At 54.9% G+C, this 25,545-nt stretch overlaps 1 protein-coding gene across 16 annotated transcripts in view; it reads right to left on the bottom strand.

The window, feature by feature from the left end:
• Window positions 1-25,545, bottom strand: part of DAB2IP (DAB2 interacting protein) — a 224,258-nt gene that overhangs the window by 39,448 nt on the left and 159,265 nt on the right. For 14 of the 16 annotated variants that reach the window (XM_083807470.1, XM_083807465.1, XM_083807469.1 and 11 more), the window contains one exon: window positions 3,471-3,624. In XM_083807470.1, the coding sequence (XP_083663596.1) occupies window positions 3,471-3,624 (154 nt within the window). Of the gene's footprint in view, window positions 1-3,470; window positions 3,625-9,654; window positions 9,773-11,211; window positions 11,475-25,545 lie in introns of those variants that run through there. The other 2 variants (XM_083807461.1, XM_083807460.1) reach the window with 2 other exon arrangements.

Raw genomic sequence — 25,545 nt, 5'->3', positions numbered from 1 at the left:
CTCGTGGGTGGGTGATCCCTTAAATCAGACAAAATCTTGTCATTTTTAAAATGTGTTAAGTACAGCATCCTCAAAGCATATTACAAGGAATCTCACTGGTGTAGGAACAGAGGATGATAACCGAGTTACTAAAGCTGTTTCACTCGATGTGTGCAGAAGATTTTACAAGTTAAGGCTCGAGCTGACAACCCCACCGCACCCACGGCAGAAGGGCACAGCCCCGAAGAGCCCGTGATGGCTGTCCGGGGTCTGGAGGGCCGTGTGAGCAACGGCAACTGCTTACACTGTGGGACTAAACCTCTCCTCTAAATCCTCCCGTGCTCAGGCAAGGCCAGGATGAGGCTACAAGGTTCCCGTTGTACCAGAGCAATCATCCCAGTAGCAGTTTTTCCTTCCTCCTGCTCTGCATCCCCCAGGCACGAGCTGTGGAGCAGGACAAGACTCCGGCCTGCCCGCACAGAAACAGAACCCTTCCGTCCTGATTCCCATTCCTGGCCCAGGTCACCAGGATCCCACAAATAGCAGAGCCAGGAATAGGCTCTGGGAGTCTGGACTCCCAGTCTCCTTTACGAGGCTAAGCTGCCTACTATATATTTAGCACACACAGCATATGCGGTGGCTCTAGATGATTATGCTGACTGGAGGTCTTATAAGGAGAAAGAAGACGGTGTTGAATAACTTTAAAAACAATCACTGAGGAAAACAAGTAAATACTGACTTCCAAGTACTCAGCAAGTCAGAAAAACAGCAAGTTTCACCGACCTAAATAAGCAGAAAAAGCCCGATGCAGCACTGAAAAAGCGCTGCGTGAGTGCTGACTCTCCTGGCCCCCGGCGGAGCCAGAGCCACCACACGGCTTCACACCGGCAGGCCGGGCCGAAGGAGAGAAACAACCCTGCCGTAACCTTTATACAGCCCGCTGCCTCAACAAACCACTTGCTTTTCTCCACTGCAGACGGCTTCGGCACCTCCCTCTTGTCTCCGTTTGGGTGCTGCCACTGCCCTCTCCGGCCCTTTCCCCTTCAGGTCCCGAGGCACCGGGCTGCTGCGGCGTGGTGCAGGAGGAGCTGCGTGAGGCACCTCGTGCTGGGGCTGGCAAGCAGCGGCTGGCCTTGCTGGCACTGTCCTGTGCCCAACCGCACCACTGAGAGGAGACGATTTCAGACAGCGTGAGGCTGGCACTGCCCAGCACCGGCCTTGCTGCCCTTCGCCATTTGAGACAGCAGAATTGGCTGTTCCTGACAGGCCTCCCTGGAGAACTGATCCACCGGAGCTTCACAGGGCATGGATGAGACACAGTTATCACCCCACAGCCTCTTCGCAATCCACTGTGTGGAAAAAGTCTTCTGTCCGTGACTCGGGCAGGCCCTTCTCACTCGACATTTCTTACTCAGCTCATTTTCCAGGTCAACAGCCTGAGTTTCTCGCTCTTCTGTGTTCCGACACATGGCAGTGTCGTGGCCCAACCAGCAGCTTCAGTTTTCCTCTCGGCTTCCCACAGACCCAAACCAGAGATTTTGCAGTTCCACACCGCAGGAACTGCCACAAGTTTCCTGCTCTTTGCTGAGCTTCCACCAAAAAGTGGCCTGTGCTATGTCTTGCTTGTACTTACTGACAGAGCAACGCTGAAAGGTTCAGGATTACAGACGGGGATATTTGGGATCGATCAGAAGTCTACCATTCTGGTTTTCTAAAACATTCTCCAAAGCAAAATAACGAAAGCCAACTTTCAAGCACTGAAGAGGAGAAGGTGCAGTTTTGTTGCTCTGCTTCCACTGCTGCCTGGCACGGAGAGCCACGCGATGTGGCACACAGCGCTCGGCCGCCGGCGCCCTGCTCGCTGCCCTCCCGATGGCAACGCTTGCTCTCTGCCTCTGCCAGCTGCGCAGGGAGGATTGCGGGCACTGCCCACTACCCTTCAGGGATCCAGAAAGATCTACAAACTCATTTCGCTTCTGACCGAGTGCAGTATTTGAAAGAGGCTCTCTGGAGAAGCAAGACCGATGCATTAACACAATATGCCATTTAGCTCTCACCTAACCGCTTCCCTCTGGAGCTTGTTGATGAGTAACCATCAGTTACAAATCAATGCCCCTTTTGTTTTCCAGCATTCTTCCTTTACTCTGCAGGATTTGCAGAACAGCAATTAACATGTTCTTTTTTTTTTTCTGACTCTTCTTTATCCAACTCACTTTAAAATGGAATTTTCTTCCTCCTTACAAGTGCATGACTTGTGTAATTTTCCTCTCAGTCAACTTCTACAAGTACTGTTCATATCCCTTCCCCTTCTCGTGTGCTGAACAGAATTGGTAAACAACTCTTATATTATGGATGTCACATCTATTTTCCATCTAGCTTCATTTTATCTTTCTTGAGTGGAATGTAATAGAGGCCATATAATTTACAAAACTGTTCTCCTCCTGACCTGCCACACTTGCTCAGTTCTACAGAGAATGAACAGCACTGGAAATTTTATACCTCAACCCACTCCCTCAACTTCAGAGTTCATGTATGGGACTATTTTTTGGTCAGACTGCTTCTGTATTACCCACTTATATTTTAAGAAATGGATCTTTTAATTCATTTATATCAAACTGTGCTAATTTCAGTAATGTAAAAATCTTCATGTGTCCCGTCTGACTCCTCTTGGACACTGACAGTGCTGTCTTCACATACCTCTGCCCATCCTAGGAATGCATTCCCATCAAATTTTACAGTACAACCCAAGCACGGCTGTATGGTTTATCTACTTGCTGATGTTCAAGTACAAAGAGATTACCTTCTCTTCACAGAAACACAAGTATCAACCACCTTATTACTGTAGGAAAACCATTTCCCAGTTCTATATGCAGGTGCTGCCATAGGCAATAATGCTTTTCCATCCACGATGCAGGGCAAACAATTCCCAAGAGGCACTGCCTTGTGCTATCCAACTACAAACATGTTTGTATGTGTCCCACCACCTCCTGCTAGCGCAGACCTAGCCACGTGCCATAAAAGATGCATATATCCATTTAAAAAAACACCTGCAATACAGATTTTTTAATTACCCAGAAAAGCGAAGCTTGAGATTTCTAGACAAAGTCCTCAACACTCGCACTAATAGCTGTAGGCTATCTTTGTGACCACGTATAACATCTTTGTAAACACAGAATAGAGGCGAGCACCTTCTGCTATCTGTATGAACATAAACTACAAATTTAAGCTCTGCTAATGCAGGTTTCTAAGTAGTCCGGCACCTGTGCCAGCAGCAAGCCCTGCAGCGACAATGGTTATAACGCAAAGAGCTCGTTGCTCTGATTTGCGGGTGTGCTTCTCCTTGGAAAGATGAAGTAATTTTCTGCCCATGGAACGGTCTCTGTGCAACAATTCAGAGCAGAAGCGTTTTGTAACAGCGAGAGCCCAAGACGTGATCCCGCACCCGGCTCCCCAGCCAGCCCTGTTGCACAGCGTACAGAAAGGCTCCTTACCTCAAAGCAGTAGTCTTGTCCCAGGATGCTGCTGTGGACCGGCTTGATGACCACTTCTTCCTCCATGCTGAGATCCAGAGCCTCAACAGCGCTACTGGGACTGAGCAAAGACTCGTGGGAGCGTGATTCTTTCAGCCTCGGCATTAGATGGGATCTGGAGGAAAAATGCAACCATATCAGTGGATGCTTTGCTGCCCAGAGAAATGATTCAGCCCATCTGTTAGCAACAACTGCAGAATATTCCTATGAACTTTATGCCACGCGATAACAGAGGGCCCAGAATAGCATCCCCCTGTGCGCAGGGACTCTTCTCCCCCTCCAGAAATGCATCCAGCTGTATCACGGATGCAGACAGTGTGGATTCACACTTTGTAACCAACAATCCGAGGGCTCGTGTGCTCCATCCAATTGTTACACACATCCCCAGGATGGGGAGAGTGTGGAAAATAACGCCATGATAGCCCTATCGATTGATCTAAATGCTCTGGAGTCCCACTGGCAGCATTTAGCAGCAGGGAGCCCACAGACAGCAAGCAGCACACCATTTTCAGAGACAGCCAATACAATCAATGGTGCTGTAACTCTTAAAGCAAAATCAGAGAGCTCAAGGGGGAAAAAAAAAAAGAAAGATAGCTAGGTACTCCCAGGGAAAACACAACACAACCATAAAGTGGCAAGGGAAAAAATAACTTGAGAGCAGAGGGAGCAGTTGCTTTCTCTCTAGTCTGCACCGTGTAAAATGTTCCTATGCAAGCCGGCTCACAAAAGCTCTGATCCCAGCAACTCTGACCTTTCAAACCTCTGGCAAGCACTTCGGGGTCTTCCAGAGAGAACATGTGTCTGTCTGTCTATAAAGAGTACGCTGCCTTATTCAAAGGCGCGGAAGGACAGAAATAAGGGGAGTCTGAGATATTCTCAGCGTAGCCTTTTATGAGCAGAACAACAATGCTCCCAATATTCTCTATCAGATTGCTCTGCCTGTGCGTATTGAGTTTTGTCGGTCTCCAGAACATAGCTGACCAAAACACAGGGAAATGTCAATAGCGCATGCAAAATTCATAGCTTCCAGTGACTCACATGCCAAGCTCAATCTAGAAAAAGCCAAAGCCAAGTCTAAGATAAACAGCACTGGGAGATAAAAAGGTGCTCCTCTAGATTTGCCATTAAGATTCAGGCCATCGACAGACCGCAAGGTGATGAAGGATCAGCCTGCAGCTGGGCCGTCCACCTGGGAACGGGAAAGGGACAGCTCTGAGGGCTGCGGGCCACCCCTCGTGCAGCTGCTCAGGGGACAAACGGCCCCCAAACGTTAAAAGCCTTGGGTTACTACAGACCCGTGTGGGATCAGCAGCAGTGGCTTAGAAGCACCAAGGCTCTCCATCCCATTAGCGATTCTCTGAGTTGCCCGCTCACCCCACATCTCTGTTGTGAATAAATTGATCTTTAGGAACTGAGCACAGTCATTTCCCAGTACTTTGCAGCAATTTTGCACTATTTTCACAGAAAAGGATCCATACCCTTTTCCTCTGAGTGATACTGTAAGCGAACTCTAATATGGGTAGACAGATCAAGTTGCCCTGGCCGCTGAGTACAGCACTGATACCCAGCAGCTCAAGAACTGACAACACAGACCTGATAACCTCAGAATCGAGGCATTTATGGCAAGTCTTACTTCTGCAATTTACAGAAGAAATTAGAAGAGCTAAGTAACCAAGCTGGGACTTGCATTTTTGTGTGGGCACATATAAACATTGATGATTTAAACCTACAACTGAGGAACTACGTGCTGTAGCACACCGAGCCGGACTGCTTCATGCTGGCATAAGAATTTTTGCTGGAATTAAAACAAAACAAGTCTATTTTTCATTCAAAATCATTGCAGCTGCAAGGCCACGAGAAGGAATGCAGATGTGCAATACAAAGAATCACCAAGCAGGAGTTTCTCAGGTCATACCTCATTCTCACCAGGTTAATCAAATGCCTATTTCTATCTCCCCGTACTCTGCCGTACATCTCTGGGTATTCTAAAATTAACAAGATTTTCTTCGACACAGAAGTATTTGGGGGGTTCTTTCCTAGGCAGGATGTGTTCCCTGGCCGTCTTTTCCTCCCGAACGGCAGGTCAGATCCGACCCAGGCCAGCACCACCAGCACTTCTCACCAGATGCTGCGCTGCACGGAGGAGCGCTGTAGGTCTCAAACCAGCCCTAAATGGCGCAGCATCTGTCTGAGTATCACGAGCTAAATGGGGAGATGTCATTAATTAGAGGCTCTTGTTGGAGATCTCAGCAGAAAGGCTGAGGTCCTTCTGCCAGAGGAAGCCCTGGCAGAGGGGGAGCGCTGCCTGCGCGGGGGCTCCCAGGGCAGCGGCCGGATCCCCCCCAGCACCCCCAGACCTGCCCTGGCGCCGATCTGAAAACCCCGATCCGGAGGAGAAGCATTTCTGCCATCCGTTATAAGGAACGTGACATCCGCAGCACGATCCCATTTCCTGGAAGATGTCCGCCAGGCCCTGTCACAGCTCCCACGCTCCCTGCTGTAGGGACAGCCCGAGGACGGCCCTGTCAAGGCCACACGCTGCTCCCTGGCTTGTGGGGTGAGGATATTCTCCTCTCTGAGAGCCTTCAGCCTCCCTGCACGCGGGGAGAAGGCGGCTCCGTGCGGTCCCTGGAGAGGTCTCGGAGCACCGACGTCTCTGCCCCTACTGCAGCGGTCACTCAGGCCTGCAGGGCTTGGGGCAAAGACAGCTTACAGGGTGACGGCTGGCAAGGAGTGCAGAAATAATAGTAAAAAACCCCAGCATCCTGGCTTACACGAGCCGATTAAATTCAGTTCCTACACCTTTGTTTTAATATGGTGGGAGCGTCCAGCTGCCCGGAGATGTCTCACAGCAGGAAACCCTCTTTCCAAACAGCACATTCAGTTCCTTTTGCCGTGGGCCTTATTTTAATCTCCTTCTACATGCCTAAAGTTCAGTTGAAACGAAGGAGGGAAAAAAAATATCTCATAAAACACCACATTAGTTCTAAAGAGAAATAACATTACTGCTACTGGCACTGACCCGGAGAGTCCTGCACAGAGGCAGCCAGTCGCCGGTTATTAAAGGAAGAGGTTTACTGCCCCAGAGCAACGAGCGAGGGTGGTTGTTCTAAATAATAAAAGCCATAAAGCACTGCCACGTGAAGGGACGCTATCCCCCTCTGCCTGCTTCCCTCATAAGCAGCCAGAATTAGGGATGTCGAGCACTGTCGGGCCGTGAGTGCACCCCCAGCCCAGGCAGGACTCCGGACACCGGGGAGGAAGCGTGGGGCCAGAAGCCATCCTCACCGGGCACAGGACCCGTCCGTCTGCCAGCAGGACTGCTGGGGAATTCAGGCCCCGTGCTCCCTCAAGGGCAGAGATACTCAGCCGAGGTTACAAGGAGGGAAAATGTTTAGGGCCTGTCTACACAGAATTATTCTGGAGTAGGTCTTGTGTGTTAAACTCGTACACTCTTACTCCAGAATTGCTTTCTTGTGAAGACAAGCCCTCAAAGGGGCAACCCCAACAGTTTTCATTTCAGGACTTCACCTGCCTGAAACCACGCAGCTGCTGACTTTTGTGGTTTTCTGATGGAAATTTTCCTGATATTTTTTGAAAGACAGAAGCGAACGGGGAACCTGGCTGGCTAGCTGCAGAGAGGGGGAGCAGACACAAAACGTAAAACGTGGAAAAAAAAAAAAAAACTAAGAACCTTTCTTAAATCTTCTGTTCCACTGTGAAAGCAGAAGCAGATGGGAGAATCCTGAGGGAAGTCCAGGCCCCACGCTGAAGACGTCCCGTTAATACCGGCTGCAGTCGGCCGCCGCGACACAAACGCCCCGCTGCCTGCAAGGCCGGCAGCGCCCAGCTTAAGGTCCGGAAGGATCGGATCTCCTAACTGACAGACGTGACCCTGGACACGTTTCCAGGTCACATCCATTCACCATACACAGGTTTTCAGGGACTAACAGCTCTCTGTTCCGACCCCCGGGGCAGCCCTCGACCCCTCGCCGTCCTCTGCAGGGGTCCTGCGGGCAGAGGCGCAGCGCAGCCGGGACCCGCCTGCAGCGTCGGCACAATTTAGAGCTGTCCCCAGCCTGGGGATTAGGCTGTGTTATGACTGAGAATAAAGCAGGCGACTCCACCGAACTATCTGCAGCCTCAGAGGGGAGAAGGCTGCCAGCGGGGCAGACGGGCGCACCGTCCTTGTCCAGCTTCACCGGAGGCGCAAATTCGGGCGCGGGGGAGCTGCGTGGTGCAGAGCCGCCTGCCTCGCTGGGCTGGGAGCCTCGCTGCTGCACGGCCCCAGCTGCTCGGAGGAGCCACGTCCTCCGGCAGCAGATGCATACGAGGCTCTTCTACACCTCGGTCTCCCAAGCCCCCCCAGCCTCACGAGCAGTGCCCGTGTGAAACCCCGGGGCCCGGCACTGCTTCCTGCCAACCTCTCGGCCGCTGCCACAGCTCTCACCCGCTCCTGCCCTCGTGCCTCATCCTGCTGAGCGCATTGCTTCAATTTCACAAATAAATATTGAAGTGTTGTTATGGGAATAACCACGAGGAACGGCGCAACAGAACTTGTGTGCTCCCAGAAGACAAGGGAATGTTTTTTTTTCCTGTACGTGTGGATGAAGTCCCCGCGAGCGCTCTGCGTGCGGCGCTGCATCCTCCTAGGACAGCGACGCCCATGTGCTGCTAAGCCGAGCTTTCCCCTCTGCTCTCTGACCTCCAGCCGCTGATCTGTGCCTGAAGTGGAGGCAGATGCCCCGCAGCCTTTGGGATCTCCAGGCAGCAGGCACAGGGAGCACCGATCAGCGCGCTCAGCACCGGCAGCTGCGTCACGTTCCCCTCACTGCACAACACCTTCGCCCAGCAAGACAAAGGACATGTAATTAAACTTATTAATGGCTGCCCTTGTTTTCAGGCTGTTCTCGGTTTCAGCTGGCAGCAGGATTAATTACATTCAAAAGGACTCCGTCAGCTCAGACCAGGTTCCAAATTTTGTTTTTGCCAGAGCAGTGCTGAAGGGTGATTTAGCTCACGACGTTCACCTGGGCAGGGCCCGTGCCGGGCTAGCAATGGCCACAGCTGGGTCTGCCAGCGCCAACCTGTAAGTCCAGCACAGCACGAGCAGCAAGGACACCGCTGGGTTTGCAACGCACAACATGAGAGAAGCTGCAAAAGCACGCAAAATGGCTCGAGAGCAAGGAATAAACAAGAATCAGAAATGCTGCTCAAGTTTCGATAACCAAACACGATAAGCTAGAGAAGCAACTTGTCCCTCCTCCCCAGGAGCACAGCGGGACCACCGTTTCTCTCTTTTCACAGTGACCAACGCTCCCATACAAAACACGACCTTTTCTTCCCACGTTAGGCTAAATCAGCATCTATTAATAGTGCCGCATCTGGGGACGGCTGATACAGAGGACGCGGAGCCACCGCTCCTTGGAATTGGGACCCCAGCGCAGCCCCAGGCCTGCCCGTTCCCGCAGCACCGGGAGCCCCCGGGGCGAGGAGGCGCGGGGCGGCGGCGGCGGAGCCCCCCGGTGCCCTGCCAGCCCCGTGGGCACCGGCGAGGTCGGGGCGCTCCCCACCTGCACCCCGCATCCGCGGGCCGGGAGGAGGAGGGCGGGGAGGAAGGCTTTGGGTTTTTCCCTACGAAATCTTGGCTCAGCGTAACTCAGGAGCCGAGCAAGCGAGAAGAAGCCCGGCGGGAGCTTTCCTCCCGGATCGACCACAAGGAAATCTAAAGTCGCAAGCTCCCCCTTCTGCGCCACGGCCCCGGCTCCGCAGCCCGGCCGCGGGCCGCTGCCCAAGGCGGCGAGGACGTTTGGATAAATCACGACGACAACAAAATTCCTCGCACGCAGCCTCACGGACGCGGCGCTGCTAAAAATACCCCGCTGCTGGGCGCGGGCTGAGACCCCGCACGGCCGGGCCGGCTCCGAGCCGCGGCGGCCTCCGGGGGGCTGCGGGCCCCGCGCCGGGGGGGGGACCGGGACCGGGACCGGGACCGGGCGGCTCCGCCACAGGGCTGCGGGCGGCGGCGGAGCCCGGAGCCCGCGGGGGAGGCGCAGGAACCCCGGGGCTGCAGCGGGGGACGCGGGCACACCCGGACCCCCCCCGCACACCGCCATACCCCCCCCCCCACCGCCGCGCTGCTCACCCCGCGGGCCCGGCTCGGCTCGGGCCGCCCCATGCCGCGCTCCGCCGGCCGCCCCCGGCCCGGCCCCGCCGCCGCCGCCGCCCCTCCCCGCCCCGCTCCGCCCCGCTCGGCGGCCGCCGCCGGGGCCGCGGGATTGGCTGCGCTGTAGCTGGGCAGAGCGCCCCGGGCCCGCCGCCGCCGCCCTCCCCGGGCCCCCCCCCGAGCCCCGGGAGCGGCCCCGGAGGAGCCCCGGCCTCGCCCGGCCCTGCCCCGCCGAGCTGCCCCCCGGCACGGCCGCGCTCCGGTTCTCTCGGGGCCCCCCGGTGCTCAGCCCCGGGAAGCAGCGGGGATGGAGGCAGCCGCTGCCCGCCCCCGGTGCCCCCCGGTTCCCCCGCCCGTCCCCTGCCCCGGCACCGACCTGCGCAGCAGCGCCATGCCCAGCAGCGAGACGCGTTTGCAGCAGCAGCCGGCGGCACCCCCGTGAGCCATGCCCGCACCCCTCGGCCACGCCGGGGACCCCCCCGGGACCCCCCCCCCGGTGGGTGGCAGCCGGCGGGGCTCAGCGGTGCGGTGCCAGCCTGGGGGGGGGGGGGGCTCAGTGCGGTCCCCCGGGGGCCGGTGCCCCGCAGGGCAGCTTCACCCCCCCGGGGGACGCGGGGCAGGGGCAGGGGCAGGCAGCGCAGCGGGGCCCCGCCGTCCTCGTCGGCACCGTCCTCGGCCAGCCCACGCCGCCACGCTCCCCGAGCCGGGCTGTCGCTGTCATCCCGGCGTATTCAAATGCCCCCATTACTCATCAGGAACAAAGTGGGACTATCTAGTAAATGAAAAAGCACCGCACGGCCCTGTCCCCCGGCTGGTATTTATGGCTGCTTCCTTTTCCACTTTTCAAAGGCTACTGGCCGTGTCTGCAGCAAATCGTAAATTCTCCGGCTCACGCACGGCTGCTCCGGGGATGAAGCAGGCACCTGGGCAGCTGCCGCTGGTCGGCATCGGAGGGGGAAATGAGAACGACGGTGAATATCCCTAATTAAAGCCAACACAAAGTGCTTCCCCAGACCAGGGGGGGCCAGCGGGTCTCGGTGTGGAGGACGGGCAGGCGCTGCCCCGCTGCCCTGCAGGCCGGATTCCTGGGCTGTCCCCGGGATGGGTGCGGGCACCCCGAGCCCTCCGCCCAGCCCCGACGCAGCAGCCGTGCCCCTCCACCTCCTCGGCCAGCGAGGTGGGCTCCAGCCTTGCACAGCTCTACGGGATCCTGAAGGCTCGGTGCAAAGGCAGCATCGTTGGGCTTCGCTAACACGGAGCCCTGCCTGTCACCCAACGCCGGTGGGGTCCTTGTCTTCCTTCCAGGGCAAACCGGTCCCCGCCGTGCCCTGGGGACGACACCACCGGCTCCCCAGCCACGCTGGGACGAGCAGCGCGGGCAGCACAACGCCCCGCTCAGAGCGTCTCCCACCTTGCCTCCTTAGCAGAGCGCACGCAGACCCCTTCCCCTCGCAGTCTGCAGGCAGTGCTCCGGATTTAGCACATTTTTTTTTGCCTTCCCCCACTCCCCCCGCCAGCGGTTTGAAGCTTTCTCACCGTTTGCTGGCAGATGCCATGCACAAAGAGAAGCTCGCTGTCCTCGATCTGCTTTTCAGGGCTTCTATAAAGTAGGGCACCAGCACCAAGCCAGCGTCAGGTTTTTGATACATCGCTGGAGTAGCCGAAAATAATAACGGGCAGCTTCAGTCAATCTTTTCGTTCTCAAATCTGCAGCAGCAGCAGCACAGGGGTCCCTTGTGTGGCGGAGCAGAAATTCGGGACGTGCCAGACCGAACCCGCTCAGCAGCCCCCGGCTGCTCCGCGCCGTGAGCCGGGCTCACCCGCGGCTCCCGAGCAGGGCCCTGGGGTCCTCGCCGCGGAGCCATCAGCCCTGCGCCGCCGCCATCGGTGAGCACCGGGCTCTGCTCCCCGGGTTTCCTTCAGCACCTTATCTCCCTTGCTGCGGCAAAGCGTTAAGGTCAGGTTACAGTTTTACCAAGTGTTTTATCTTTCTGGCACGGCATAAAAATGCAGAACGTGAACTTTGGAACGAGCCCTCGCGCTTGCACTGGGTGGAGAGCGGAGCAGACCAAAGTTAGCAGGAAGAGAGAGAACCCGGCTCCTGTCTGCACCCCGGCGCAGGAATCATTCCCTCTGCACGTTCAGACACATTATTAGGACAAGCTGGAAGGACGCACCGAACGCAACGCATGCATGCGTTTGGCCTGCCTTCAGCAGGCAGCCAGATGTGCCGGCAACGCCAGCTGAGGTAGGGGCCCCGCATGGCCCCACGCCACGGCCAGGCGGCCGGGGGGAGCAGCAAGGGGTGGCCCACGGGTGCTGGGCGCTGGGCAGCGCCGGTCGAACTCCGGTGTGCCGGGCCTGGAATTCCGCCCGGTCGCTGTCTGCACACAGCCGGGCATTGAGACGAAGTCGCGCAGGAGCCCGGAGCCCTGGGAGCCCTGTGGTGGCCGTCCTGCTGCACGTTCGTTCCCCGCACTCTCACCTCCATGAAACACAAGGGTCTCCTTCCCACAGGTAACGTGCTGCCGTGCCTGTGCCCCCGCGGGCTGCCCCATCGATCGCGCCGTGTTTGGGCTGATGCCCGAAACGCACGGCTCCTGGGAGGCTGGGAGGTGCAGCAGCAAAACCTTACAGCCAGCTGCTGCTTCCCCTGCCCCAGAGGGCCAGGCAGCTTAACTGCTGCTGCTGTGAGCATTTCTAACACCAAAACCAAGCCTGGATGTCAAAGCCTCAGCTGCTTCCATTCAAAGCCAGGCTTTATCCCAGCTGCCTTAAACCAAACTTCATCCACACTGGGGGGGGCTCCCTGCACACCGCTGATCCCCCAACGGCGGCTGCGTTCAGAGGGCGACCAGCACGCTGGGCGCCGTTATCGTGCTCGCGGATGTCTGCATCCTGCCTGGAGCGCTGCGTCTGACCTCTCCCCCTTCTCTGCGTTTGCACCTTGTGTTATTTCTGGCATTCCAGCCTCCACCCACACTGTTTCAGAAATGGCATTTGTTGAAGGAAATCACAGTGCTCCCTCGGAGGGCACGTAAAACAGTGCCTTCCGTGGGTTATTAGCTTTTTGGTCACAGCTGGCCCCAGTGACTATTATTTGCCTTCTCGGGTCCCTTTCCCTTCTGTGGCTCCTTCTGGCCGCCCAGCCGGGCAGGGAGGGCTCGCACCAGGCGCTGCCCCAGCTCCGTGCAGCGACGTCTCCAGCCTCCTGCTGCGTTTACCTTTTCGAGCTATTAAACGCAGGGATCTCTCTCTTTTTATCGACCGTGAAGCCGGTTCTCTGTGATCGTGCCGTCTTTCACTCAGGAAAGCCGAATTCCCTAACAACCCTGAAGATTAAGAAATGGAAGGCATTGTGATCACCCAGTTTTACTCCAAATTTGCAGCTAAAAGCCTGTCGATGTCTTAGAAAGCACTTTTTGAGAAAGTTTGAACAACCCCACGTTTAAGCATAATTAACATTTTAAGATGTGTAATTGCACAGCTGGCTTCTTGTCACTGCGCTGCTGCTCAAGTGTTGGGGCTGGGGATAATTATCATTGTGCACCTCTGCTGGAAAACTTTTCAGTGCGCCTACTACAGCCCGTGGCACCACAGCCCAACGCACAGAGCTCACTGCGGGTACCATTAACTCAGCTCGGGGACGCCCGGTGTTCCTCTATCAAGCCGCACGGCCGTACAGCAGCTGCCGAGCGCCGCAGAAGCACGACCGAGCCGCCCGTAACCTTGACTGCGTCCGTGTTTACTTTGTCCTTCAGCTCCGCTTTGGCAAAAAGTTAATGTGAAGCTGAAGGGCACAAATAACCCAAGCACTGCAGATAACGGGAACAATGGCAAAATTAAGCTGATAGATTATTAAAAGATTTCTTCACCTGCTTTATTAAAATGTGCTTGACGTTCACAAAACTCGGCAGAATCGATGTCTGGCATTTCTGAAAAATCAGGCTCCGTATCAAATAATATTTACACCGAAGGAATATTTAACCTCTGACTAATGCTGCCTTTTACTCCGTATTTCATAGCGGCTAGACAGTGGATCTGGACTGGCCAATTCCTCTTCCTGCTTGCAATTAGCTTTCCTTTTCTGCTCTCCTGAACAAGTGCTAGACTTAGGAATTTAACACCGATAAACAGGAAATCTGCCTTTACTGAGACGCCACTCAACTTTTTTGGAGGTTTTATGTAAAATGTAACATTGTTATTAGCAGAAGATTTATAAAAATCTTTGTGTGAAGTCCCATTCCTGCAAACATTCAGTATCATTTTGTGCTATTAGTCTCGCTTCGGAGACACTACTTAACATTCGACGACAATTTGAGCCAAGAACATTTGCAGGAGTCAAGTTCTGAATTTCAAATCTAAACTACATAGAGGTGCCAGCAGCACACAACTTCGAGCTTGGCAAACGCAAATACGTGTCTTAGCATCTAAACAGTATTTTATTTTGATTTGTCCTTCTGTCTAACAATATTGGCGCATATAAAAGGCTCGGGTTAACAGGTGATAACTGACTCCAGAGACTGAATAATGTTTTTAACAAAATGATGTTCTTATAAACCACAATTCAATCAATGACAAGTTTATATAATAATAATAAAAAGTTAGGACAATGCTCTTCTCTTACTGCTGAACTCTTCCTTTAAAAAAAAGCTCAAAGCACTTTAAAGTTTGTTTTGGTTGCGTGTATTTTATCCAGAGATGGCACCAGGATATAAAGCTAATTTCTTCCAATTGCTATCTGCCCTCTAGCCAGATAGATGTTAGTGTCTTTTAGGGATATAAAACACATCCTTCTCATAGGAGCCTTCTTTTCAGATGGAATGAGAGATTCACGCTGATGAAGCTGGTGATTTTTCTAGGGCTTTCAGAGCGGTAACTGCAGGCAATCCATTCCAGGAGCACAAGCACTCTCCCCTGCTCTCCGCCTCCGGCACCTTCCAGGGGACAGGAGCCCTTGGAAGACACAGGATGTTTTTGCCCTCTTGTACACAGCTTCTGCACACAGCAGGAATTTGGAAAGCAGCAAGAAGGCCGAGGGCAGTGGCAGTGCTGGGGTGCCGGGGTTGTTCTGCAGGCACAGATGCGGGATGCAGCTACGAGCCCGGAAAAGCCCTGGGCACCAGGACGCTTGCGAGTCCTGACTGCAGTCCCCATCTACCCCCAGACGCAGGTAGGAAAAGGACAGATATTTGAATATTTGAAAAGACCCCCTCAGTATTTTTCCCTGGTCTCTGCACATTTCTTTGCGGCTCACGCTGACCCCGCTCCCAGGGCCGAGCGGTGCGGTCCTGCCGTGGCCAGCCCCGTCCCTGCCGCTCCAGGCTCCCCGAGCAGTCACCCCGTGCCACGCTGCGGTGCGCTGCATCAGCTCCCCAGCTCTCCTTCACAAGTGCAGGTATCATTACCGCGTGCTTCACGCGATGCCAGGGGCCGCTACTTCCAGAGCTGATGTAAAAATTGTTATTAGAACTTATACACTGTGAAAAACTCCTAAAAAGTCCAATCCTGGCACTGCCCTAAATGAAATGACAGCCGCCGCCTGCCAGGGGTACGTGGATAGGAACGGAGCCAAGCGTGCATGCGGTCCTCATCCACACCCCACACCTGCTGCTCCCTCCCCAGAGTTTAACTGCTGAACACAGAGTACAGCCCAGAGGATTTAAAATATGGAAAAGGTCAGAGCCAAGACTCAGGAGTGAAGAACAGATTGAACGGGGTACATAAATGACAGCCCCATTTTAAAGCTAAAATTATTTTTTTCAATAAATTAGGACAAGCGAGCTCGCCTCCCCCTCAAACAATGCAGCTCTCCCTGGATGCAGACCGGAGGGCACGTACACGCAGGAATCAATGCTAATACCCTAAAAGATTAATCTCCAAAAATTATTTCAATGGAATGGAAATGATTTCATATAAATCTCTGCGTAGCGGGAGCGGATGAAGTATCGCAGCGATTCCTAGAACATGTGCAGACTGGAAAAGAGGCTGAGTTGCGCACAGGCGCGGTGCCACCACCCTGCCCGTCCCAGCGGAGGACGCGGGCTGGCCACCAGAGAACCTGCGGAGGCTGTCGTGCCTCCGAGGTCGCGGTCATGCAGGGGCGAGGACAGGGTCCGGCTCCCCGCAGATGGGAACACGGCCTGTTGTACTGTGAGGGAGTCGCGGCTTGCGATTGCAGAGCGCAGTCAGGACGGCACTCTCCAGGGCAGGGAGACCTGGCCCTCATCACAGCCCAGGTGAGCGCGCTGAAGGCTCTACATGCGTTTGTGAGCGTGAATGTCTCCCTAAAACGTGCCTTTTGGTGCTCGCGGGACAAAGCCAGCCACGGGGCAGCAAGCTTTGCACATCCAAACCAGACCTCAGAAGCACAAAGCCCCTGCAGAAGCACAAACCTGAGTAACGCCATTAGCAGCGGGCACCAAGCAGCACGGCAGCTCTGCTGCTGCTGACCACTCGCTCGGGGGGCTGCGGACCTCCAGCCTCCCCTTTCCCCAGGCTGGGAAGGGCACCATGCCCCTGCTCCTGCCTGACCGGGGCCAGGAGCTCCTGCCTGACCAGGGGAGGGACACCCGGAGCCGGGCTGCCAGCCTGGAGGAGCAGGGGCTGCAGGGCCAGCACCGCAGCCGGAGAGGTTCAGTCCCGGGCCGCGTTCCCAGCGACGCTCGTCGGCTCCAATTTGCCCCCCAGCCCAGAGAGCAGACAGGGCTGTAGGGATCTCATCTTCCCTTGGAGAGATGAAAGCTGAAATCTCAGTTTGGTCTCAGCTGTCTTTTTAAAGAGTTGTGTGATAGCAAAAGCTAACGAGTTTAACAACCCCTAATTGCCATTATCAACGTACGAGCTTCAAGCCGAGAACACCAACATTTGTTTTCCTAACTTCTGATTACTGCATTTCTCTCAAAGGGATGAAATTAGACCCAGTCGATCTTGCTGACCAGAAACACTTCTTATCACCTCTTGGATGAGACATGAAGAGATTCTTGAATGTGCTCTGCGAGCAGCCCTGTCTGGTATACAAATAATAGCTCCATCCTCTTCTACACAGGCAACTTGACCCAGAGCTTCAAGCTGCAGGCTGGGAACAGGCAGGAGCAGAGACGGGTCTGATCCCTGGTTCAGTAGCTGCACGGTAGAAACAATTTCCTTTTATAACCAAGTTATTTTAAATCTATCTAGTTAGACAGATGCAAAGCACTGACACAGATGCACTGAAACTGGTTTCATCCTTGCCTGAACAGGATTAACTTGCCTCAGTTATTAACCAAATGAAACACCAGCTCATCTTCCTTGCAGAAACGGCTGTATTTTACGGGGAGAGTTGTGCCAGCGCAGGATTTTTACAGAGCCCGAATCTGGGAGGATTTTCCTTTGGGGCAGGTATTCAGGGTCAGCACAGGGCTCCCCACAACTTGGCTTGGCCTCAGCTCACTCCTTTGAGGTAGAACTCTGCCTTGTCTCACCTGCGGTTTTACTTCGTTCTTCGGGTGTCAGCCTGCCCCTCGGGGCACTGGCCCGGGCTGTTAACACGAGGAGTTAAAGCCAGCTGGACACGGCACCGAGAGCCTGAGCTGGTGGAACCAGGTGGAGTTAAAAGGAATGGAGCCGCACGGACACATCTCTTCCTGCATATCCAGCCTGGGATCTGCTCCCTGCCCACAGCCCTGACTCCTGCCTTTTCCACTCCCTGCCACGGCTTTGCGTTGTGGTTCCCCAGCTCCGAGGGGTTACAGCTGCACAGCCGAAAACAGAAATTCCTACTTCACTTTCCTCTAAGAATATTCAAACCATTTCTAGCCTTAAATTTTGATACGGAAAATTAGAGTTTGGATTTTGTTGTTGAATTGAATTCCTTAAAATGCTGATTTCCGCAAGCAGTTTTTCTAGCAGCCAGGAGCCCTCCCTGCCCCACTGCCCATCCCCTGAACCACCGCTGTGCCAGTGCCACGAAACCGCTTTTTTTTCCCGTGACAGATGCTAGGCTTAGCTCAAATCCCTGGGAACGGACTGGGCCAGCAGATGCTCTCATTAACGGAATTGCAATCTGCCCCTGAGCTCATGAGGCTGCCCCAGATTACACCGCCACAGCTAAACCCAGACCCCGTTTCGGGGGGATGTGTGCCCGGGGGCACACACGGGCGATGGCCCCCAAGGGCACCGTTCCTCCTGGGCCGGGACACAGGAGGAGACAAACAGAAGGAGCAAGGGGCGCGATGGGCCGGAGAGCCCCTACCTCAGCCTCGTCGTCTCCGCTACGCTGGGTTGCAAAGGTGCCAGGCTCCCACCAGCAGGCTGCTAGCAGCCTTTTACTCTGGTATCCCGGGGGGTAAATCACTAAATCAGGCAGTGCTCCGCACGGGAGGCGGCTGACACGTGCCGGTGTAGGGCTGCAGCAGCTGCTCCCCGCAGCGCTCGGCCACGGCTGGGCTGCACGGCGCGGGCGCTGCCGGTGGCTCCGAGCGCGGGCAGGCAGGGCAGGCAGACAGCGAACACAAGCAAGCCTTTCCAGCACTGACAACTCACATCTGAATAATGCTACGGCAAGGTTAATCCAAAACGGCCCAAAGCACGAGGCTGAACTCTGGGGTCCAGCTCCGCACGTTGCTTCCCAGTACCAAGTGCCCAGCGCCCTGCACCCTACGCCCGCCGCTTCCCCTCCGCGTTCTATCCACCTTTTGTCTTGCCCGTTACACACTTAGAAGGGAGCACGGGCAAAGGGATTAAAAGGAAAGCTTGCTAGAGGAACCCCAGAGCTCCCCAGAGCAAGGCGGCTCCCGCAACATCCCCTGGAACGGGGAAGGGCAGGGGCAGGGAGAAGCCCTGGCACATGCTGGAGCCCACCCTTCGCTCCCACGTGCGGTGGCCCAGCACGGGAGCAAGGAGCCAGGGGGTGCGGGGCAGGTGGCGAGCCGGGGTGGGTGCCGGGTGGGCAGCGAGCCGGGGTGGGTGCCGGGTGGGCAGTGAGCTGGGGTGGGTGCTGGGTGGGCAGCGAGCCGGGGTGGGCAGGACTCACCTCGCTCCGGCAGCGGCCAGCTGCTCAGCTGTGCCACCTCTCGCTGCCGGCAAGAGCCTGAATGTCTTTATATACCATTTCAGCAGATCAAAACCGAAAGCTGCAGCTTGGTTCCCAAATGAGCAATGGCACTATAAACACCAGGAAGCAAAGTCCAGCCCGGCCCAACCAGTCACGACCGCTTCTCGCTCGCCATCACGCACAAGAGCTGCCAGCCCCTGCAGTCACCAGGCCTGCACAAGCAGCACAGGCACCTAAAATGGCTTCACGAAACAACCGGAGCCATTTAAAATGTACATGCTGCGTGGCCAGGGCTTGCACCGTGTCGCCTTCCCTCGAGAGGATGAAACCCCGGCCATCCGCAGGCACCTCTGCCACGGGACCGCAGGCGGCGTGGGACTCAGCCACGGGGAGCTGGGGCAGCGCCGGTGCCCCGGGGCTCCCCAAAGCCATGACCGGCTGTCTCAGCCCTGACTGCCTGCAAAGTGGTGAGCTAGAGGCGAAAAGCTCCATTGCCCATTATCAGCCCCTAGAATTCTCACTGTCTGTGCTGTTTGTCGCTCCCTGACTTCATCCCCCAGCCCGATAGCGGCGCCGCTGGCCTCAGGAAGCCAGGCACGCACGCGGAGGGCTGCTCTCGCAGGAGGGGTCACGCGGAGCGCGATGCGCGCCAGGCCCTGGCTGCACGGCTGTGCGCATGCCTGCGGTGTCAGGGCTCTCTTCCCATTAGGAAATCATCAGCTTGTCGACACGAATTACCCGGACAGATCCTGGCTGTTTATGAGTAACTGAGCACATTCGGTGACTGAGTCACTCCATAACCTCTGCTCATATCCCATTTACAGAGCGCGAGGACAACAACTCCAACTGCTGGGCACATCCCGCAGCAGAGGGGTGGGACGGGGAGAGCACTGACACAATGCAGACTGCAGAGAAATTAAAGCCATTGCCAAGTGAGAAAAATGTTCCACCGTTTCTTCACTTCTCTGGACACTTAGAAATGCACAACCCATGAGGCTCTGGGTGGCTGGTTATTTGGAGGGGGAAAACACGGATAATCCGAACCGATCGTGCCTGGTACACGGGGATGGGTTCAACCCTCTGCACCCTCCGACCCACACACTTCTGCAACAGCCAGCTGCACCAGCAGCTGCCCCGCAGCAGGCAGACAAATTTGGAGAAGCTGCCCAGCACCTCCCTTCTGAAGTGCCCACAACGCACACGTCCATGTTTGCAAGTGCCTGGATACAACTTTATTTTTATTTTTCTAAGAACGAGATCAGAGCTGGCGGGAAGTGTCCCCCCGGCCCCGGCAGCAGGCGGTTCCCAGACGGGCAGCCAGCAGCAGGGGCTCCCACGGCAGCGCGCTGCCAGCAGGCTTCAGCCTCCGCGAGGGAGAGCCGAGGCCGGGGCAGCCTCGCGCGTCTGCCAGCCCCCATCGAGCGGCCCCAGGGGGCGGCAGTGCCGGGGCAAACACCGACTTTGTGCCCCCGGTCAGGAACCCCGGGCACGAGCACTCGGCTACATCTGAGCCCTCCCGGGGGAAAAGGATGCAGGCTCTCGAGCAGTCGGCCGTCTCGGACAAAGTACAGTTTTCAAAGCATTCACGTTCCTCCCGATGTTTAATTAACGATACTCTTTAGCAAAACTGCTTGGAAAGATGAATCATTTTACTCCCCTTATGTTTTTATTGTAGTAACGAGCAATATAATTGTCTTGTCAAAAGGAAAACAGAACTGGAAGGAAACTCAGGGAGGGAACCCAAACGCGCCTTCCAAGCGCGCGGCTGCGACGTACCATTAGTCAGAGCCTAACTGGGGCCATCCTCCTGCTCAGACAGAAAGCCCCAAGGACGCAGCAAAGGACTTCATGTTTAATCTAAGTCTGAGCACTATTGTTTGGAGCAAGCCATTAAAACCTCCGCTAGGCTGATGTGCAATCGCTGAGTACAATCTTGGCCTACCTTTGATATGTGCCTTCCCTTACAGCACCACTTATAATTTAAGGAACAAAAATGCTTTTAAATGGCTTTGAGTGTAGAAGTGCGAAAGCAGCTGCCTCTGAAAGCCAACGAGATCCCAAGTGGAGCCAGAAAGCCGCTCGAGTTGTGCACCAGAAAGACTTCCACGATGCAAATTAATAAGTCTCTCTGAGGATTGGGAAGTGTGCCACAGACTGCATTTCTGAGGCCATAGCTCTTTTATCTGAGTTGTTTTCTTCCTTTATCCTTGCCTCACTCCATGACAGTTTTGAGATTTTTGGCATCATAACTGCAGCCTGGCTTGTCAAGCTAAACATCAACAGAGACTTTATACGTACGTGAGAAATGAGAATAGACACCAAAATAGTTATTAGCTCTGCTGCTAGAATACTAACCAAGCAAAATGGGTGTGCTCCAGCGAAGGAAGGGGTCTGAACCATTTCTGACCCACGTCTGTCCAGTAGCACTGGCTTCGGTGGGGCACCTCGGGGCCACCCAGGGGTCCTGCAGGCGGGCGCGGGCGCAGAGCCCGTCCCCGCAGATCTCCGCGCAGCTCAGCCCTGTGGAGGCTCTCAGAGCCGCGCCGCAGTGGCGCTGACTTGCTCTAAATGAGATCCAGATAAACTGTTCCTCGGAGACCATCCCAGCTTGCTGCAAACACTACAACGAGTTTGGAAACACTGGGATCACTGGACTCCAGTAAAAAGAGGCAAGCCATGCCAAGGCTGAGGGAACAGGAATGTGACCTAGCGGGGCTGCCTTGGCTTGCGAATGGCTCGTGGACAAAGCTCGCTCTTTCCCCCTTGCTTTTCACCATTGCCAAGCAGTGCCTTGCTCCCTTTATTCTGGCAAGTGTGTTAGGTAAAATGTACAAGAATTTCTCTCCGTGCCAGCGAATTCTGGCAGAGAAGCTTGAGAACGGCGCTGGGTGACAAGCCAGAGTTCAGCAAGGCGCCTGACCAGAATCCTGTGCACAGGCCCAGCAGCGAACAGACCAAAACGCTGCAAACTACTACTGCCCAGCTCAGCATCTGGGCCTGCTCCTGCAGAATGCTGCAGTACTTGTGCCACACTTCAGAGAAAATTTAATTATAAATGGGAACAACAGGCACGGCCCCGATACTCACCTGCTGCGCAGGATGTGCCCCAGACTTTGAAATACACCTACCAAAGTCAGAGATCTTCACTACTCGTTGTGAGGATGCTAAAAGCTCCAGCTGCTTTGGCAATCACTGTAACACATTTCCAGGCAGTTTTTAAAGGCACTAGCAAGATAAAATGAAGAAAAGAAATATTGCTTTTAAAAGGTACGCTGAACATTTGCCTTATCTGCCAGCCACTTTATTTTAATGAGGTTTGCTTTACTTCTTCTGGTATTTGCTTTGTCACACAGCGTCAGCCCCTGAGCGTTTCCATCAAGCGCCGGTTATTTTCCGTGAGCAGCTGGAGGCTGAGGGGGCTGCGGCGGAGCCGGGGACACCGGGCAGCGGGGGCACGCGGGGAAACGCAGCGGGCACTCGTGCCCTGCCTCACCGGGCAAGCAAAGCCTCTGCCTTCGTCACACAAAAGCTTTGAGTCCTGCAGATCAGATGCGTTAGGAGAGAGCCACATGCCGATCCCACAAGCGGGAACACAGCTACGGAGTTTTATTTATGGTGATATTAAATATGCAACAATCATTCCCCAACATCAGAGTAATAAACATCACTTCTCCATCTGATCTGAAATCAGCAAGCGTGCTTCTCACATTCACAGAGAGAGACAAAATGCTAAATTATTTATGCTTTGAATATGAACAAATATAGAGAAATAAGTTAATTTGGTACAATTCAGCAGAGCAGATTCGGGGCAGATTATTGTACATCCTTCAGTCAAATCACACTCCCTCATTACTGTAAACAATTGTTTCTCCTCCAAAAAGTGGGTTAAAGAATTCTGAGTAAGGGATCAGCAGCAGCACTTCTGACAATTTCTTTCAGATCTGACTGCACAAGTAAAACCTCCATCCCCCTAGGTCCTTGACCGTTTGCTGGGCTGTAGCACCAGCGCTGGGCAGGAGCTCTCCAATGCAGCAACCGAACTGGGACAGCGGTGGTTGGATGGCTTTCCAGGACACGAGCAGCTTCGTGTTGCTTGGTGGTAGCAAACGTATTCCCAGCTACATTCTGCAAAACTCCTTGCAACAATTCCATTGTGGTTGCCAAATGTCGAGGAAGTGAAGGAAAAAATGAAACCGAGCCATTCCGCCCCATCTTTGCACTTCTCCTTATCACCAATCACACCAGAGCAGATTTTTTAAAGCCGGTGTCTGCCTGCCGCAGCAGCGTGATTTATACCATGGCCCTGTTCATTACGGAGTGGAAATAACATTGCAAGTGACAGCCAGCAGTCACCAAGCTGTCACCTGAGCTACAAAACGCTGTGTCCACGTGCTGGCCGACTTCCGTGCAAAGGCATCAGGGTGCCCACGGAGCAGCTCTCAGCTCAGCCGGTGTCATCGCAGCCCAGGTGGGGACAGGCGCTTCTGAGCGCTGTCGCTCGTCTGTGGCACAGGCGGCGGCGACAGGCGGGGGTGACACGGGCAGTGACGGGCAGAGGATGACACAGGCAGCAGTGACAGGCAGCAGTGACACCAGCAGGGGAGGCACGGGGCCGCTGGTGCCAGCAGCAGGGTGCTGCAGGGTGCCCCGCTGCCCGGACCGTGCTGTCTGCGGGCAGAGCGCCTGCCCGACGAGGCAAGTCGTCGCAAGGACAACCCGAACCTCTAAACCCACTGTTTTCATTGCACCTACTCTGGTTTCTTTATGTCTTATTCAACATTTTCCTGCCCATGCAGCAGGCTGTAAATACCAGCATGTTAATGAGCTCCTCCCGTAATCACTACAGCCACTAACAGGGCTGTGAAGTCTCAGGGCTGTTGTGCAGGCCCCGAGAGCTACAGACCCAGCCACGTCCCACCTTCGTTCCCAGCCCGTCAGGAGCGCAGCAGCAGTTCTCCAAACCTGGGGCCCTGGCAGGCAGCCCTGTGCCTCAGCCCTGACACCGATGGGTTTTAAACATCCTGGCAAGCTCAGCCGTTAAATGAATTAATTAAAGACACCCCACAGCTGCACAGAACCCCTCCTCCTTTCCGTGGGGATGCAGAATTGCTCTTACACCTTCCACACTGCCCAGAGACCTGTGGCCAGCGTCAGCAAGGAGTTTGCGATACCCCACTGTCACTTCAGGCTTGGCAGGGAGGAAGATCCTGCTGACAAGGAAAGCAGTGCCACTGCAGGGGGAACGGCAAGAATCCTGGGGCAGGAATCCCCCGGAGACTGACTTTTCGGCATCAAGCCTCCTATTGCACACGCGTGTGCGCATGTGGCAGTGAAGGGGATGAGACGAGACAGGGGATGAGAACTGCCCTTCCATTTCTCAACAGTTTCTTAACTTAAATCCTTCCTTCTGAGCATAAGTCCTAAATCAGGCTCAAGGAAAGAAAAACTTAATTAATCAGAGGTAGCTAAGTTCAAAGTGCGCCTGGGGTTAGTGTTACTACTCCTTCGCTTTGGAGTTCGGGGGTTGTGGATAATTCCCATCTGCTGCACAACGACAAGTAGGTGATGCCTGGTATTTCCTGGCAGTAGCTACATTTGGAGGTCTCCTTTCCTTCCACTCATCTCTTTAAAGCTTAATATTGTCACTGAAATATACCTGAGCTCCATGTATATAGTACAAGGGTCTAAAATACCACGCGCAGCCCCGTGACACCAAGCACCAGCTCCGGGCAGTACCACGCAGGCTCCCCTACCTATGGCCTTTGAGCACGTGGTTACACGGATCCCAGCAAAACGGAGAATTGCTGGAGCTGAGCAGGGGCCGTGTGGGCCCTGGCTGGGGGAAGCAGGCCAAGGCAGCACGCTGGGAGCTGCGCGGTTAGCATCTCCACGTTGCAGCCAAAGGCGTTTCTTGTTGCTTTGGTATAACCTTCTGAGGACACGGATGGGCTGGAGCTGAAGATGACAGCTCAGCAGTTCTTCCCTTCTTCCTGCCTCTGTAACCTTTTCTCACAGATCAGGAATATGGAAATGCAGGGCCAGATCCCACTTCAGTGACAGAACTGTTGCTGGGAATTTCAGCGAATGCATATCAGGAGCATGCTGCCTCCAAAGATGTGTCCTACCAGTCAGACTCGGATGGGACCGGCCACCCTGCTTCGGTACCACGACAAGAACTGTACATTAACTTCCGAGAATCACATACTCCTGGCACAAGCGCAAGCCGCACCATTTCCCATCTTCCAAGCACAGAACTTCTGAGCAGCAAAACGCCAAGGCACGTCAGCAGGCTACTACTGACCTCGCTAAACTTTAACACTATTTACCTGAAGCGAAGTAATCCTAAGAATGATGCAAAATCCTTTTTTTCACTCTGAAGCCATTGAAGAAATTCTAACAGAAGGCCCCAACGCCTCGTGGATAATCGTGACTACAAAGGTTAGAAATACGACGCGTGAATCCCTATTTTTTGCCTGCTTCACTTCATTTCCTTACGTCTCAGTTCCTTCATCACTGAATATTATCCACCTTGCTAAGCACCATGAGGTGACATTAATGCCCACACGTGCCCACACACACGGGCTGCTGACGTTGTCCCGCGGAGGATGCCCCACCGGAGGACCTGCTGCTACTTACAGCAGTCGCGCCGCTAGCGACAAAGACAATCCTCGTCCACCAATGCACTGCTCAGTCCGGGGAAGTGAATCATCTCACAGACACTTTATTTTCTGCATGGACAGAATCACTCAGACGTTAAGCCAATACCAGCAGCAAGCCCTTATGCGGCAAGGTGGCCACGGGGGCTGTGTGGAGGAGGCCTGCGCGGGGGGTTCTGT

This window comes from Anser anser, assembly GCF_964211835.1.
Source record: "Anser anser genome assembly, chromosome: 21".
In the NCBI taxonomy this organism is placed as follows: domain Eukaryota; kingdom Metazoa; phylum Chordata; class Aves; order Anseriformes; family Anatidae; genus Anser; species Anser anser.
Note: the sequence above shows the minus strand (reverse complement) of the source record. Positions and strands in the feature narration are given on the sequence as shown.